The sequence below is a fragment of the Emiliania huxleyi genome (genome assembly GCF_000372725.1).
Source record: "Emiliania huxleyi CCMP1516 unplaced genomic scaffold EMIHUscaffold_4, whole genome shotgun sequence".
Taxonomy (NCBI): Eukaryota; Haptophyta; order Isochrysidales; family Noelaerhabdaceae; genus Emiliania; species Emiliania huxleyi.
This window is the reverse complement of record NW_005198966.1, coordinates 1,139,692-1,153,905: the sequence shown is the minus strand read 5'-3', so window position 1 is coordinate 1,153,905 and position 14,214 is coordinate 1,139,692. Positions and strand designations below refer to the sequence as shown.

The 14,214-nt window shown below is 66.2% G+C and overlaps 4 protein-coding genes across 4 annotated transcripts; 1 reads left to right on the top strand and 3 right to left on the bottom strand.

The window, feature by feature from the left end:
- Nucleotides 1-1,078: 1,078 nt before the first annotated feature.
- Nucleotides 1,079-1,804, bottom strand: EMIHUDRAFT_196321 (hypothetical protein; the record flags this gene model as incomplete). The annotated part of the gene is made up of 1 exon (XM_005770568.1): nucleotides 1,079-1,804. The coding sequence occupies one exon, from the start codon at nucleotides 1,802-1,804 to the stop codon at nucleotides 1,079-1,081; it is 726 nt and encodes a 241-aa protein (XP_005770625.1).
- A 2,464-nt stretch (nucleotides 1,805-4,268) lies between these two features.
- EMIHUDRAFT_47366 (hypothetical protein) lies at nucleotides 4,269-4,594 on the bottom strand (the record flags this gene model as incomplete). The annotated part of the gene is made up of 2 exons (XM_005770567.1): nucleotides 4,269-4,336; nucleotides 4,393-4,594. Coding segments are annotated over 2 exons (270 nt in total), but the record flags the coding sequence as incomplete, so codon positions are not given.
- A 2,088-nt stretch (nucleotides 4,595-6,682) lies between these two features.
- On the bottom strand, nucleotides 6,683-7,168 carry EMIHUDRAFT_196318 (hypothetical protein; the record flags this gene model as incomplete). Its single annotated transcript, XM_005770566.1, has 1 exon — nucleotides 6,683-7,168. One exon carries the CDS (start codon nucleotides 7,166-7,168, stop codon nucleotides 6,683-6,685), a length of 486 nt encoding a protein of 161 aa, XP_005770623.1.
- Nucleotides 7,169-7,707: 539 nt separating this feature from the next.
- On the top strand, nucleotides 7,708-12,750 carry EMIHUDRAFT_95977 (hypothetical protein; the record flags this gene model as incomplete). Its single annotated transcript, XM_005770565.1, has 6 exons — nucleotides 7,708-8,388; nucleotides 8,448-8,627; nucleotides 8,714-11,044; nucleotides 11,139-11,338; nucleotides 11,789-11,939; nucleotides 12,505-12,750. The coding sequence occupies 6 exons, from the start codon at nucleotides 7,708-7,710 to the stop codon at nucleotides 12,748-12,750; spliced, it is 3,789 nt and encodes a 1,262-aa protein (XP_005770622.1).
- Nucleotides 12,751-14,214: the final 1,464 nt, after the last annotated feature.

The window sequence follows — 14,214 nt, the reverse complement described above, 5'->3', positions numbered from 1 at the left end:
ATACTCTACAACTGAGTCTGAGAAGAAAAGTCTCTCAGACTCACCTCATATCCTCTGTTCCTCCAAAGACGGTGCACACAAAGAAGAGAGGACGTCATTAGCGTACGAAACCTCGGAAAGCTTAGGGTACCCCTAGGCTTAAAAGGGTGGGCCCTGGGGCGCCTGCAGCTTAAACGGCTTAAAACCTGCCTAGGCAGGTTTTAAGAGCTGCTGGGCCGCCGAATCCTTAAACGCGGTCTTAAACGGGCTTAAACGGTGCGGGAGAGCTCCCGAGGTCGATGGTCCGCGCGGGAGGCTCCCGGTAGACGCCGGAGGCCGGGAAGCTGGCTACAGTCAGCTAGCACGCGCCCCCTATGCGAGTATGGCTCCTGCCAGTGCACCAGACTTACAGATGTGTCTTCAGAGGCGGTTTTGTGCCTAATAACGGCAGTATTGGAGAAAACGGCGCGGAACCCAGCGACGCATGGCCGGTGAGGCCGATTTTCAAAATTCTTAAACGGTCTTAAAAGAGGGACCCCCCGTGCCTGCAATCTCTTAAATGGCAATTTCAGCCCCCAAATCTCCTCGTTTCTTAAAAGGTCTTAAAAAATCCGGCCCTCAGAACCCTAGGGGTCCCATAAGAGCTAAGTCGGAAAGAAAGGCCATGGGCGCCGAGAGAACATGTTCCTCCGAGAGGACAAAGAAAGACAAAGGCCAAACCTCCTTCCCTGGTTCCCCCGCCAGATGTCGCCGTTCTCGGGGCATGCTATTCCTTTTTTAAGCAGGGCAGGTGGGGGAGGGGGGCACTCCCACGGACGTATGCGTATCCGTGGTGAGACTCTGACTGTCCCTCAGGAGCGGCGTGAAGCGTCGCGGAGGCAAGGGAGAAGATAAGAATATTTAATTTAGATTTTTTCACATCCTGTTCCTGATCCTCTCACGGTGTGGGCAGGTCCTCTCAGCTCTGCTCCTCTCTCTCTATATTCTGGATCGCCCTAGCCGCCTCTCTCTTCATGCTCTCTCTAGATGCTGGGTCGCCCAACTAAATACCGCGCTGCGCGGTCTCCCCTACCTAACAGATTGGTCACTCCCAAATCATCTAAACAGATGTGTTGAGGGGATCGCGAAGCGAACCCTCGCCGCGCCGGCGCAACGGTGCGCGCGTTGCCGTGGTACGCCGCAACCCTGCGGGAGTCGTGGCGTCTGCGCCGGCCACAGCGGACCCGCCGCCCACGAAGGCTTTCGAAAACTGCCGGCGCCTCCGGTCGAGCTCGAGGAGCGGCGCAAGCTCGCCGAGGTCCTGTGGGAGGAGGGAGGAGAGCGGCACCTGCCACAGCCGCAACACGCGCCGCCGGGTGCCCTCAGTCGCAGCGGCATAGGCAGTGGCAGTGCCGAGGAGAGCACTGAGCGCGGCGGGAAGCGACAAATCTCTTGGAACATACGTGTCAAGTGATCTGCACGCTTCCGGCGCAATAGTCTGCAAGAGGTAGAGGGCGACGGTCCCCCACGCAAAAGCAATGCATCGTGCGAGAATCACCCGTCGCATCACACGCCACAATCGGACGCTATCAACCTCCTTGACGCCCCAGATGCGATTTGTGGCTTGGATGCGGAGCGTTGCAGCACCATACCCGAGGGCGGTCACTAAACGCAAGAGGTCATCGGCACCGCCGTCGGCTCGCCAGCGAACGAAAAAGACGCACCCGCTGCACAGCGGAGGGAAAGCTAGGCTGCCGAAGAGGAGGCGGCGAAGGTGCGTCCGTGATGCACTGGCCGACGCCTGGCTGCCGGCGAACACGCATGCCGTGCTTCCCGAGAAGCTCATGAAGGTTCACACGGGTTCAAAGTGAGCTGAGACCGCAAAGATTCGCTCTGCCACGGCGACGGCGGCTAGCAGGAGACAAATTGCCTGCGCGTGGTGCTGCAAGCGCCGCCTCAAGCGGTGGCAAGCACCAGCCTCGCGCTGGGGCCGAGCGTAGTCGCCTGAATATGAATAGGTTGAAACGTTTGTGTCAGAGCTGCGCCGCCCGAGAGGAGCCGACATGATGTTGCTCCGGAGCTAGGCGGTGACCAATGAACGTGGCTCGAGCCGGCGAGAGCTGCAATCACTTGCCTTCGAATGCAAAATTTTCTCGGTCTTTTCAGAACCGCAGGGGGCGCTCGAAGAGATGCGCTTGAAGATGCCTGCAGAACCGGGACTGTTGACCCGCTTATCAAATTTGTCGCTTTGAGAGAGCAATTACACTAGATTAGTAACACCCGATACGTTACGAACCGCCGATGTGCCTTTTTTCACGGCCCGTGGTGCCGTTCTCCCACATCCCGCTGTCGGGGAAGCGTCACTCTCACGGGGTGGGGTGGGGTGGGGTGGGGGTGGGGGCGGGGCGCTCTGCTTTTCTTCTTTCTTTCTTTTAACACGAGAAGTCACAACACTTACACATGTGCATGCAGGATTTCCAAGCACGACCGCGCAGTATCTCGTATCTGTCTGCAAAGATGAAATGAGACTAGTGAACATCCTCCTCTTCCATCGGCTCGCCGTCCCGCGGCGTCTCTGGCGGCGGCGGCTGCGCCGCGAGCAGAGAGAGCAGGACCTCGTCCGTCGAGAGCCGCGAGAGGAAGCCGCTCAGCGAGGTGCCGCCTACCCCCGCGGGGCAGTCGGCCACCAGCACGCACAGCTGCGCCGCCACGCCCCGGATGGCGACGCTCCCCTCCTTCGACCGCCCAGACCCAATCCCCATGGCAGCCAGCACCTCGCCCGGCTTGGCGCACAGCGCCGCGGCGTCGCCAAAGTGCAAGTGCAGCGCGCGGCACGCAGCAGCGAACTGGCGCGACGAGACGGCGCCGCTCCGCTTGGTGTCGAGGTTGGCGAGCATCAGCACGAGGTAGTCGCGATACGGAAGCAGCGGCGCCAGCTGCGGTACCGCCAGGCGGAAGCGGCCGAGGAGGAAAGCCTGGTAGCGAACCGTCGGCGACCCACCCCAGTCCCGGCCGAGAAGGAAGCCGCGCATCGGCGGGAGCAGCATCGGCGGCGCGCGCAGCACGCACCGCGTCTCCTCCTCCCACACATCGACGGGCAGCTCGCCCGTCGCCCCCCGGTCGGCCGCCTATTCACGGCAGAGCACGCCGCTCAAGACATCTAGACGCCGTCCCGCCCGCCAACGCACAGAGGCGGTCGCTTGGTAAGCGGCTAGCAGCTCGTCGCGCTGCACCAAGATGGTGGAGGCAAGGAGGTATTCTTGCCGCTGCGCCACGCGCAACCGCGGCAGCTCATCCGCGTCGAAGGACACGAACCGCAACCCTCCGAACGGGTGCTCCGCCGTCGCTCCCTCCTCCTCCTCCTCGTCGGCGCTTGGCAGTGCCGCGGCGGCGGGCGTGGCGTCGATCGGCGGGGGGTTCAAGGCCGGGTCGGAGGGGCACGAGCCCGCCGCGCCGAGCAGCGCATACGCGCCTTTATTGAGCGTCTTGCCCGCGTAGTTTGATGCGGAGAAGACAGTCGCGAGGTGCCTCCCCGGCCCGTACGGCCAGTGGAAGCCTTCCGGCACCTGCGGTTGGGGCGGGCGGCGGGTAGGTGGTGTGAGGGTGGCAAGCGGCGGCAAGACTAGAGCTAGCGGCAGGGATTAACTACCTCCTCGTGCGACCGGAGGATGAGCCCGAGCCCGCTCCGCTCGAGGAAGCCGGCGGCCACGTCGGCGCCGAAGAGGCACCCGCCGCCACGGTATGGGTTCGGCTTGACGCCGGGCTCGGTGCCCGGGTCATTCCAGAGGGCCGAGTGGATCGGGCGCAACTCCTTCTCCCGCGCCGCCATCGCGACGAGTTTCGCGCGCATGTGAGGGTGCACTAGGCCGCCCGGACGGCCAAACCCGAGCAGACTGGCCTGCGAGAGGGGAGAGGGGGTTGGGGGGAGTGGCGGGGCACGATCCGAGCGAAGCGTGAGGGGAAAGCGTCGGGCCTGGTTGACGGTGTACTCCTTGCGCGGCAGCCGCTCGAGCTGCTCGAGCGTCATCTCGTCGTCCACGCCGCCGTGCAGGACGAGCACCTGCCAGGGAGGGGAGGGCGGCTGGCCCGGCGTGGCGGTGGGAGGAGAGAGTTGGGAGGAAGTCATTGGGTGACAATGGCGGCGGCTGACGAGCGCGCGCCTTGTCGTTGAGGATCGTGGCGAGGGGAAGATGGTCGAAGGCCTCGGAGAAGAGCTCGTAGGCGGTCGCGCCTAGGACCGTTCCAGGCAGCCTCCAAGGAAGACTCCCCGGGGAAGGCGGCTCGGAGATCGCGGCGGCGCCGTCATCCGGGCCGTACTTTGCGTTGCACTCGGCCTGGAAGCCGCACTGCGAGTGGACGGACCGCTCCTCGTGGTTGCCTGCGGAGGTATCGTGACGCGTCACGAGTGTGGCAAGGAAGAGGACCCCGCCCCACACGCGCCTCGGTTGAGGAAGACGCTGTTCGGGAGCAGCAGCTGGAAGGCAAACAGCGTGAGGGCGACCTCGACGCTCGCCGGGCCGCGGTCGACAAAGTCGCCATTGAAGACGTACGGCCGCGTGGCGGACGGGAAGCCTTGGCTGCGAAAGATGTGCAGCAGGTCTCCGAACTGGCCGTGCAGGTCGCCGACGACAGTGACGGCGCAGCCGGTCGGCACGTGGTAGCGCCGCACGTTTGGGAACTAAAATGCGAGAGCCGCGTTTTAGTGTGGCGGGCAATTGTCGCGGGCAAGATGACGTCCTTGCCTGAGCCAGCAGGGTCGTAATCTCTCGCAGCAAGCGGGCCACGTACTGCAGTGTCGGCAGCGCGCCGGCGCTCAGTTCAGCGACGAGGTCGAGGACGGACGCCTGGCAGGTCAGCGGTACGGGTAAAGCACCAATGTCGTCAACATGGCATCCACGCTATGGCTCACCTCTGTCAACGGCAGCTGGAGCTCGCGAAGAAGCGTTTCGCCGGCTGGCAGCCAGATAGAGGTGCCCGGCGGAGTGTCGTGGCTCTCCTCCATGCGCCGCTCAAGCGTAACTGGCTCTCGCTGCGCCAATAGTGCGGCCAGATACTCCGGCAGTGCGCCCGTTGCCCCGTCAGTTGCCCCGACCGACCAGACACGCTGCGCTGCGGAGAGCTGCCTCTTTATTCCACACCAAATCGAGTCACCGCCAGAATCGGAACGACTGTGCGATAGTCCGTTCCGAGGAGTGCGCGGGGTGCTAGGCATGGCATTTGATTCTTCAGCTCTTTTCGAAGCAAGTCCGGGACTGGGGGGTTGGTCGGAGGGCGTCCCATTTGGGCGTCCCACTTGTGTGGAAAAAAGAATCTTACAACAAAACTCCCTCGCACAACACTGGGCACGGGACTGGCGCGCACTGGCACGAAAAAAGAAATTGGACGCCCAAGAAATTGGTAATGACTGCACTCCAAGTGCTCCAAGTGCGCTGCCGCTCACATCGAGCCTAGGAGGGAGGCGAGTGTGCCGTCGCCGTCAGCGAACAGGTCCTCGTTGTCGAGATAGATGTGAACGGTCGGCATTGGCGCGCGCAGCCTCTCGCTCCGCGCGAGCGGGTGGTACACGTGCACCTCGATCTTGGGCGAGACGAGGTAGCGGAGCCCCGAGCGCACAAGCAGGCTGAAGTCGTCAAATATCTCAAAGTTGGTGAAGGCGGGGGCGACGAAGAGGGCGGCGCCTGCGGGCGCGGCGTGGCGCGGCGGTCTGATCACGGAGGCACGCCAGCCGGCGCTGGGCGGACGGCAGCGGCGGGTGCGCGCGCCGCCCGAGCCGTCGAGCAGGTAGTCCGACTCGGCCACGAGCCTCCAGAGGTCGGCGTGCATCTCCTGGACGGTGGGGGCGAAGGTGACCTCCGACGACTTGGTGTGCAGCAGCGAGCGGCCCAGCGCGACGAACGTCTCGTCGTCCGTCGCGGCGTCGTCCGCGTCGGCGTCGATGTCGCCGATCTCGCAAGCCATCAGCGCGCCCGTGAACCACGTCATCATCTGCTCGAGGGCCGCCTCGCGCGTGGTGCTGGCGGCGGCCTCTCTGGCGGGCGACGGCGGCGGCTCGAGCGACGAGGCGGCCGTGGGCTCGACGACCACCCGGATGGCCGCGTCCGCTGTCGCCTGCTCCGTCGCCGGCAGCGTGACGGAGCAGGCGTCTGATCTGCAAAGGTCAGCGCAGCTGTTCATGTACTCCAGGACGAGCGCCGCGTCCGCCGTCGCCTCGATCGGCAGGGTCGCCTCTCGTCGCGTCTGCGTCTTCTGTGTCTCAACCACTTGGGACCAGAAGGCTGCGATCGCGGCGGCTGCGCTGAGGCCGCCAGAGCCGGCCGTCGCGGCCGCGGCCGCCGGCGCCGCGCGAGCCGCTGGCGTGCACGCAGCGACGGCGGCCCGCGGGCACGCAGCCGGGACGTTGAGGCCGAGCGGGGTCAGCAGCGCGAGGAGCATCCACGGGCAGGGAGCCGTGCAAGGAAAAGAAATTTCTCGTTCGGGCGCTTAGTTGATCTGCCCTTTAAAATCCCTGTGGGGTGGCGGCGTGCCGTCCTCCCCCTCCCTTTTTTTCTTTCTTTCTAGTTGATCTGCCCCCCCCCATAGTTGATCTCCGCATAGTGTAGTCTCTTGACAAATAAGAAACAGCTAACAGGGCACGAGCGGCTACATGACTTCTTTCCTATGCGGTATTCGAATGATGAATGAAACACAGCCGGAAAGAAGATCGTTCCGGCCGCCCGCCATGCCGTCATCGAATGAATTGGTCCACGTAATCTGCGCCCAAGCCAACGTGCTCGTAGTGCGCACGCGCCTTCTCCAGCTTTGTGAAGACATCGTCGAAGCCGAGCACGGTGGCGGGGTCGTCGGGGTCGCAGTACAAGAGGGCGCCCGTCACGTGGAAGAGCGTAATCATCTCCTCCTCCCCGACCACGAGCGTGTGCGTCTCGCCGGGTGGCTCAAAGACGTACGTGCCAGCCTGCGCCTCCCACGCGTGCTCCTTGTAGCCCCACGTCCCGCGGATCGTGTGGGCGTGCACCGGCGACGAGTGTCGGTGGCAGCCGAGCGTGCCACCGCCGACGAAGCGCAGAAGATTGACGTAGTAGCCTTGGCTCACGCACAGGCAAAGCGGCCGGAAGGAAAGGCAATCCGTCTGCGGCACCCACAGGCGCTCGTCGTCCGTGTCGCTGATAGCCGGGACGACGATATCAGGCAGCGCCTCCGCCGGCGCCGCCATCTGTGGCGGTCCGCCGCTGCGAGACTCGCGCGCCTCAAGGATGGATGGCAGCTCGTTGGGATCGCGGGTGCTGCTGCCGCTGCTGTCGCCGCCGCTGCTGCCGCTGCTGCCGCCGCCGCCGCCGCTGCCGCTGCGAGAGCTCAGGACAAACAACCCGCTCATTGCCACTGCCAGCACACTGCCGTCGAGGATGCCGACATCGCGGAGAGTCCACTCTGACCACGTGTCCGGCTCGACGAGTCTGGGCGCCCACTGCCTCGACGCCAGTAGCAGTGGTCTCGGTGCTGGTGCTGCGGCGATGGCAAAGCAGTGCACCTCGTTTACGGCGAGAAGCAACAACAACGAGGAGCGCCTCGAAAGTGGTGCGGGACGCGGTGCGGGCATGCCAACCCGGCTAAAAGAATTCAATTTTCCTCGCCTGCGCGCAGGTTCGCGGCGAAGCGCCCGCCGATTTCGAACGCGCGGTGGGGGCGCCTCGCCCGCCAGGGGCCTCCTCCCTCACCGCTATGAGGATGCCGGTGGCCGTCGCCGTGCTGGGCATGGCGAGCGGAGTGGCGGCCGCCGGCGCATTCGACCCTCTCTCCAACGTCTGCCTGCTCACCATCATGACGCAGGAGCGGCTTGCCTCGCTGCACCGCATGTTGCTCTCGTGGGACGGCTGGGTCTCCATCGCAATGCTCGTCGAGGCGGACGAGTACGCCTCGCTCGCCGGTGCGGGCCCAGACATGGCGCTGCGCTACCGTGGCAGGTCCGTCGCGGCGCCAGAGCGCGTGGCGCTCGCCCTGGTAAGTGACGTCGGCTACCGCGCCCCGTCCAACCGCTTCCCCTACAACCTACTGCGCAACGCGGCGCTGCGAGGGTGCGAGGCGACGCACGTGTTCGCGGCCGACGTAGACTTTGTTCCCTACCCGGTGCGACCGTCGGCGCGGCTGCGCTCGCGCCTCGAAGAGCTCGAGGTGCGGCCCGGCTCGAAGAACGTCCTCGTCGTCGCCGCCTTTGAGCAAGTCGGGCCGCGGCCGAGCGAGGCGGAGGGTGAGGCGCTGGACAAGCCGGCACTGCGCCAGCTCGTCGGCTCGGGCGATCTGATCTCCTTTGCCTCGGCCGTCTACGAGCGTGGACACGAGTGCGACCAGGCGAGCGTGATCTACTGCTGCTACCCCTGCCCCGCTGGCACCGATGCCGCCACCAGCGCCACCAGCTCCGCCCGAGTCGCCGTCGCGGTGGCCAACAGCACCGCCCGTTCATCTCACAGCCGCTCCGCTCGCCACCCTCGCTCCAGGTGCACACCTTCCTCTCAGCAGACACGCCTTTTGCCACTGAGTATCGGTTTGGGTGCGAGCCCTACACCATCGTACCTCGCGCCGACGCACACGCCTACGAGGAGACATTCGTGGGCTATGGCAAGGACCGGGTCTCCTGGAACTACGAGCTGGCCGCCAAGCAAGCAGCGTGGCACGTGGTGGGCTCCATCCTTAGCCTCCCCTCTCCGGCCTGTGCTTGCGCTCAGCCGAGCGCTATAAGCCGACTCTGACCTTGTGCACGCAGGTGCCCGACGTCTTTCTGGTCCACTTCAACACCTACGATGAGGCCAAGCCAAAGGCAAAGTACGGCCACTTTCCGACCGACTGGCTCATCGGGGAGAGCTGCTGGCCGCCCTTTCGCGACCGCGTCGCCGCCGCGTACAACTACTCGTACTATACGTGCCACCAGGCCAGCATCGATGCCATGAGCGACCGTCGGCTGTCCAGCTGCGTCGCAGAGGCTGAGCGCGTCTGTGTTGCGCCCTACTGTGTGCCTCCGACAACCACCTTCCGCCCAGCCGCCGCCGACCCGGCTGCTAAGGCGGCAGTGTCGCCCGGCCGCCCCTTCACGCTTCCACCGCCACCGCCTCCGGCACCAGTGCGTTACCCTGGGCCCGCAGTGGTGATGCTCGGCTGCGAGGGATGCGGCGTCGTCGAGATGTTCCGCACGCTTTCTCGAGTCGGCGGCATGGCGGCCGCGGGGGCCGACGCTTCGGAGCCGAGCTGGCGGGACCGGCAGGTCAACTTTTTTGACGTCGAGGCGCGCTTCCTCCTCGGCCAGGAGTGGTACCTGCGCCGCTGGCCGCTCATCGACGGCGGGGAGCCGCGCGGCATCGACGGCTCCGGCTCGTACCTGCACTCCTCCGAGGCGATGCTCCGACTCCCGGCGACGCTGCGGCCCTCCACGACACTGCTTGTGTTGCTGCGCGACCCTGCTTCACGCGCCGCGGTGCGATGGCGCGAGCTTCGCCGTCGGCAGGACTACGCTCGCGGCGCAACCTACGCAGGCAAGCTGTACGCCGAGGCGTCTGCGCTTCTGCGCTGTATCGAGCCATCGGCGCTGAGCGGCGGCATGGGAGACGGTGGCGGCGGGCAGAAGCGCCAGGAGGCGCAGTCCGAGGTGGCGGCACGCTCGACGGGGGATGGCGCGGCGAGCGAGCTAAGCAGCGAGCGCTGGGAGAAATGTGCACTGATCGCCTCGGGACTTCGCTCGTCCGTGGTCGGCGGAGGAATCTACGAGCCTCAGCTGCGTGCGTGGTTCGCCGCGGCGCGAGCGTTTCGGTGGATCGTGCTTCCTGCGGAGGCCCTTGCCGAGCCTACCGCCGCGCACGCCGCCCTCGAACGCCTCGGCCTAGCGCGGCCCGAGTGCGTCGCACAGGATCTCTCGGACCGCCTTGCGGCCCCACCAAACAGCACAGCGGCTGAAGAAGGGCCTGTCGCTCCAGCACACGGCCGCAGAGTGCACCGCACCATTCACGCGGCAACCGCGGCGGGGGCCAGCATTGCCGCCGCGAGACAGGCCGCCGAGGACATGCTGCGCGCCTTTTTCGCGCGATACAACGGCCGGCTTGCGCCGCTCCTGGTCGAGGTCGATCCAGAGTCGCAGGCCCTCTGGCGTGCCGCCGCTTGGCTGCCCCGTGGCGATGAGGCGGAACAGGCGATCGGCGCGACGGGTCGCCGCGCGCTTCTCGCGTCAATGGCCTCGCTGAGAGCCGCGCTAGTCGCCAGTGGGGAGCCGCCAGAGGCCTCAGCTGTCGGCGCCGGCCGGTGGCTCGGAAGCGCGCCGAGACCGCGGGTCTTCTTGCTCGGGCCTCGTGAAGCAGCCGCCGAGGTGCTCACTGCCACACTGCACGGCGGGCAAGAGCATGGCACTTGCGTCGGGGCTCTCAGCCTTTTCGATGACGACACACGCTACCTTGGTGGCCTCGCCCGCGCCGCTTCCCGCCTGATGCGACGAGCTGACCTGCTCACCTCGGCTACCATCTCGAATGGGACAGCGCTGGGCAGGCCCTGCGCTCACCTCGTTGACACCACCGCCTACTTGCACACCCGTTGGGCTGCGACGCGCATCCGCTCAGCGCTCCCGCCTGCTGAGCAGCTGCGCTTCATCGCCGTGCTGCGGGATCCGGCGGAGCTCGCACTCCGACACTGGCGTGCGTTGCGGGGCGCTGTTGCGGCGCGGCTCGCGCCGAGTCGCTTGCTCCGCGGCTCGGACGGTTTGCCCGGTGCCGTTCGACGCGGCGCCGCCCCAAACGCCAGCCGCGCTGGCAGCGCTTCAGCCAGCGTCTTGGGGTACCAGAGGTACTTCAACGGGAGCACGCTCGCGCGCAAGGTGCGCGACGAGGCGACGGCCATTCGCGGTTGCTTGCGGGGCAGGGGTGCCGCCGTCGGCGGCGTAAGCTTTGACGATTGGAAGGCGTGCACCACGCTGCAGTGCAACTGGATGGAGTGCCTCCTCGCCTGGGGCATGTACGCACCGCAGCTGCGCGGCTGGCTAGGCCTCTTCAGCCCGCGGCAGTTTTTACTGCTCGAGGCGACGCAGTTGACAGCGGAGCCTCGCGCCGTCGCTGCGCAGGTCGCCAACCCTCCCTGCCCGGCCCGCTGCGCTCCCTCGCCCTCTCGCGCACATTGCCTCACATGTCTCCACCCCTCCGCGCTCCCGCACCCAGCTCGCCGACTTCATGCAGCTGCCCCCGCTCACCGACACGCTCGTCGAAGGGATCGCGGCGCGCGAGGCGGCGGCTCGCGCGCCACCCGGCCAGAGCAAGCAGGCGGTGGCTCTGCTGCGGTCCTTTTACGCTGACCACAACCCGTCGGTCCGAGCGCTCTTCGAGGCGATGGCTCGACCGGGGGCGTGGCGCAGCGCGGGGTGGCTCAGCACGGCGGCGCCCGCCCGGACGACCAAGGCGTAAGAGCTTGTGGTTCTCGGCGCATGATGTCGTGTCGAGGGACGAGGGTGCACAGCGGATACCTATATAAGCCTCCTCGATCTAGAGCGTAGGGGTGCGGTCGCGGGTCTCGGTGTTTCGCTAGGCCCCTTCGTGGGCGGCCGATCGCGAAAAACTCGCCGGAACCTCCCCCCAAGCCAAAGTTGCAGCTCTCTGCACCCCTCGCTCGCGGTCGCGCGCGCGCGTCGATGGCGTAAATCTTTTACAAGCCGACACGAACATTTCAGGCAGTTATTAGAGTTAACGATTCTTCAAAATGTCTCTCACAGTTCCCGAAAGGGCGATCACAGCGGCCTGCTGATCGCAACTAAGGCCATCGCCCGAGCCAGAGGCGAGGTCGGAGGTCGTTGGCGGAGTCGGGCTGACCACAGGCAACGCGCCACGGTCGGCATCGGGCGCATCGCCGACGCCGCAGAGAGACTTCACAACTCTGCTGGCGGGCCCCCACCGGTCGGCGTCGCCCTCGAGAGTGCCATCGGCGCGAGCGGCGTCGCGAGCGGCAAGCCCGACGAGGACGTGGATGTGAGGCGTGATCGAGTTGTTGCCGTAGGCGCAGGGCGTCGCGTGGAGCACCTTCGAGGCCGCTGCCTGGCGCACCTTGAAGAGGCTCGCGTCGAAGCGTCCCCGCTGCTCGCCGCCCGGGCGGGGAGGGTGCAGGTTCAGGCTCCACAGGTCGTTCAGGTCCGCCTCGCCGTCGAAGCCGCCAAAGCAGTGCAGCGTCAGGCCGTCCGCGCACAGCCCGAGGCACGCGCGCGCGGGAGGGCCGACGGGAAACGGTCCGTCCGGCGCGCCGCCCGCGCCGCCTGCGGCCTGCGCCTTGCTCGGCAGGAGGCGCCTCGGCGGCCGCACGTCCTCTCCGCCGCGCAGCAGCCACGCGTCGGCGGGAGGGACGAAGCCGAAGTCCTCCCCGACGCCGCCGAACACGACAAGGCCGACGCCGCGGACGGCCGCCGCGGCGCCGTCGATGCGGGGGCTCGGGTGCGGCGGCGTGTCGGTGGGGAGGGGGACGGAGGACCAGGTGGCCGTCCGCAGGTCGAGGGAGGAGAGGGTGCGCCTCGTGATGAGCGTCTCGTCTTGGCCAGAAAAGATGAGCAACGTCGCGTCGCTCACCACACCGCCCGAGTGGTGCGCCCGCTTGACCGCGGGCCCGCTCGTCGCCAGCTCAACCCACTCGCAGCCTCCGCCCCCTCCCCCGCCGCCCCCGCCGCCCCCGCCTCCGCCGCCTCCGCCGCCTCCGCCGCCTCCGCCGCCTCCGCCGCCTCCGCCGCCTCCGCCGTGCGGCCGCAGCAGCCACGTGTCGCCGAGCACGCCGCCCGACGAGAGGCCGCCGTGAAGGACGAGGGAGCGGTCTGCAGGCCACGAAGCGCAAACGTGCGAGGAGCGCGCGGCGGGCGAGGAGGCACCGAGAGGCCGCAGCTGCCTCCAGCAGAGAGGAGGAGCCGCCGCGTGCTTCGCCGTGCCGGTCGGAGCAGCGAGGCTGGCGCTCCACAGGTCGTCGAAGAGTGCCTCGTTGCCGGCGTCGCCGTCACCGGCGCCGCCGAAGACTACCATCGGCGGAGCTGCTCCTCCTCCGTGGCCCTCCTCCCAGAGTGTGGCGGTGTGGTAGCAGCGGGCCGGGGGTGCAGCGCAGCCGACGAGCTCGTCCCAGATCGCCACCCCGGATCGCAGCGTGACCAGGTACGTGGCCTTAAGAGTGTCACCGGAGGAGGAGTCCCGACCGCCGAAAAGGCACAGGCGGTGCGGCGCGAGCGCGCAGAGCGACGCGCCCGACAGCTTGGGCGCCGCTTGGAGGGCGAGGGTGAAGTTGGTCTTTGCCCGCACAGCCCGCAGTGCACGCACAGGGGCCCACCTGGAGGCGCCGCCGCCGGACAGCAGCGATCCCGCCAGAGCGCAGAGCTCCGCTGGACGAAGATCGCTCTCGACCGGCACGCGCTCTCGCAGCGCCTCGAGCGCCGCAAAGTGCGTGATGTGCGAGGCCGACACCAGATTCATCAGGTGCCGCCACTCTGCAGGCGGTGCTGCGAAGAGGCGCGGCGGCAGCAGCGCCGAGGCGATTTCTGCGAGCACCTCCAGTGGCAGCGCGGTGAGCGTGGCGACCTCCTCCGCCTCTTCCTGTGTTGCTGGAGCGGCCTCTGCGTGAGCGTGGGTGTCTGGCATACGCACGACCAGCTGCCGCGGCGCAGCTGGCCGCAGTGTGAACACGCGCGGGGTTATGCGTTTACGTGAGCACTCGTCGGGCTCTGAAGACACTGAACTTTCTTCCGAAGAAAAAGAATTCCAGAATTCCGCACAGCACACAGGTTGGGTTGTCTGTTTTCTTTCTTTCTTTTACACAGGTTCGACACAGGTACCAAAAGAGGCAAGAAAAGGAAGGCGAGGAAATTTACAATCCTCGCAAAACACCGCGCTGCGAGCCTGTCGTGTCCCTTGTCAGGAGCAGAGGGGGCCCACCTGTCCCCCCTCATCGTCCTTCCAAAATTCTGCTCGTGCAGGTGTGGACCCTGTCCTCCTCCCCTATCCCTCGTTTGGGTTGTCTATTTTCTTTCTTTCTTTGCGAGGGAGTTTGTTTGTAAACTTCTTTCTTTTTTCTTTCACCCTGTGTCCCTGATCGTCCTTACAAGATCCTGCTCGTTCAGGTGGGGAATAACCCCCTGTCCACGCTGTCCTTCTCCCACGACCCACGACCCACCCCTCGTTTTTTGGAGAGAGAAGAAACTTTTGCTCGTTTGGTGTGTCCGTTTTATTTATTTATCGCACAACACTTGGACGGAGGGAGGGAGGGAGGGGGAAAACATAG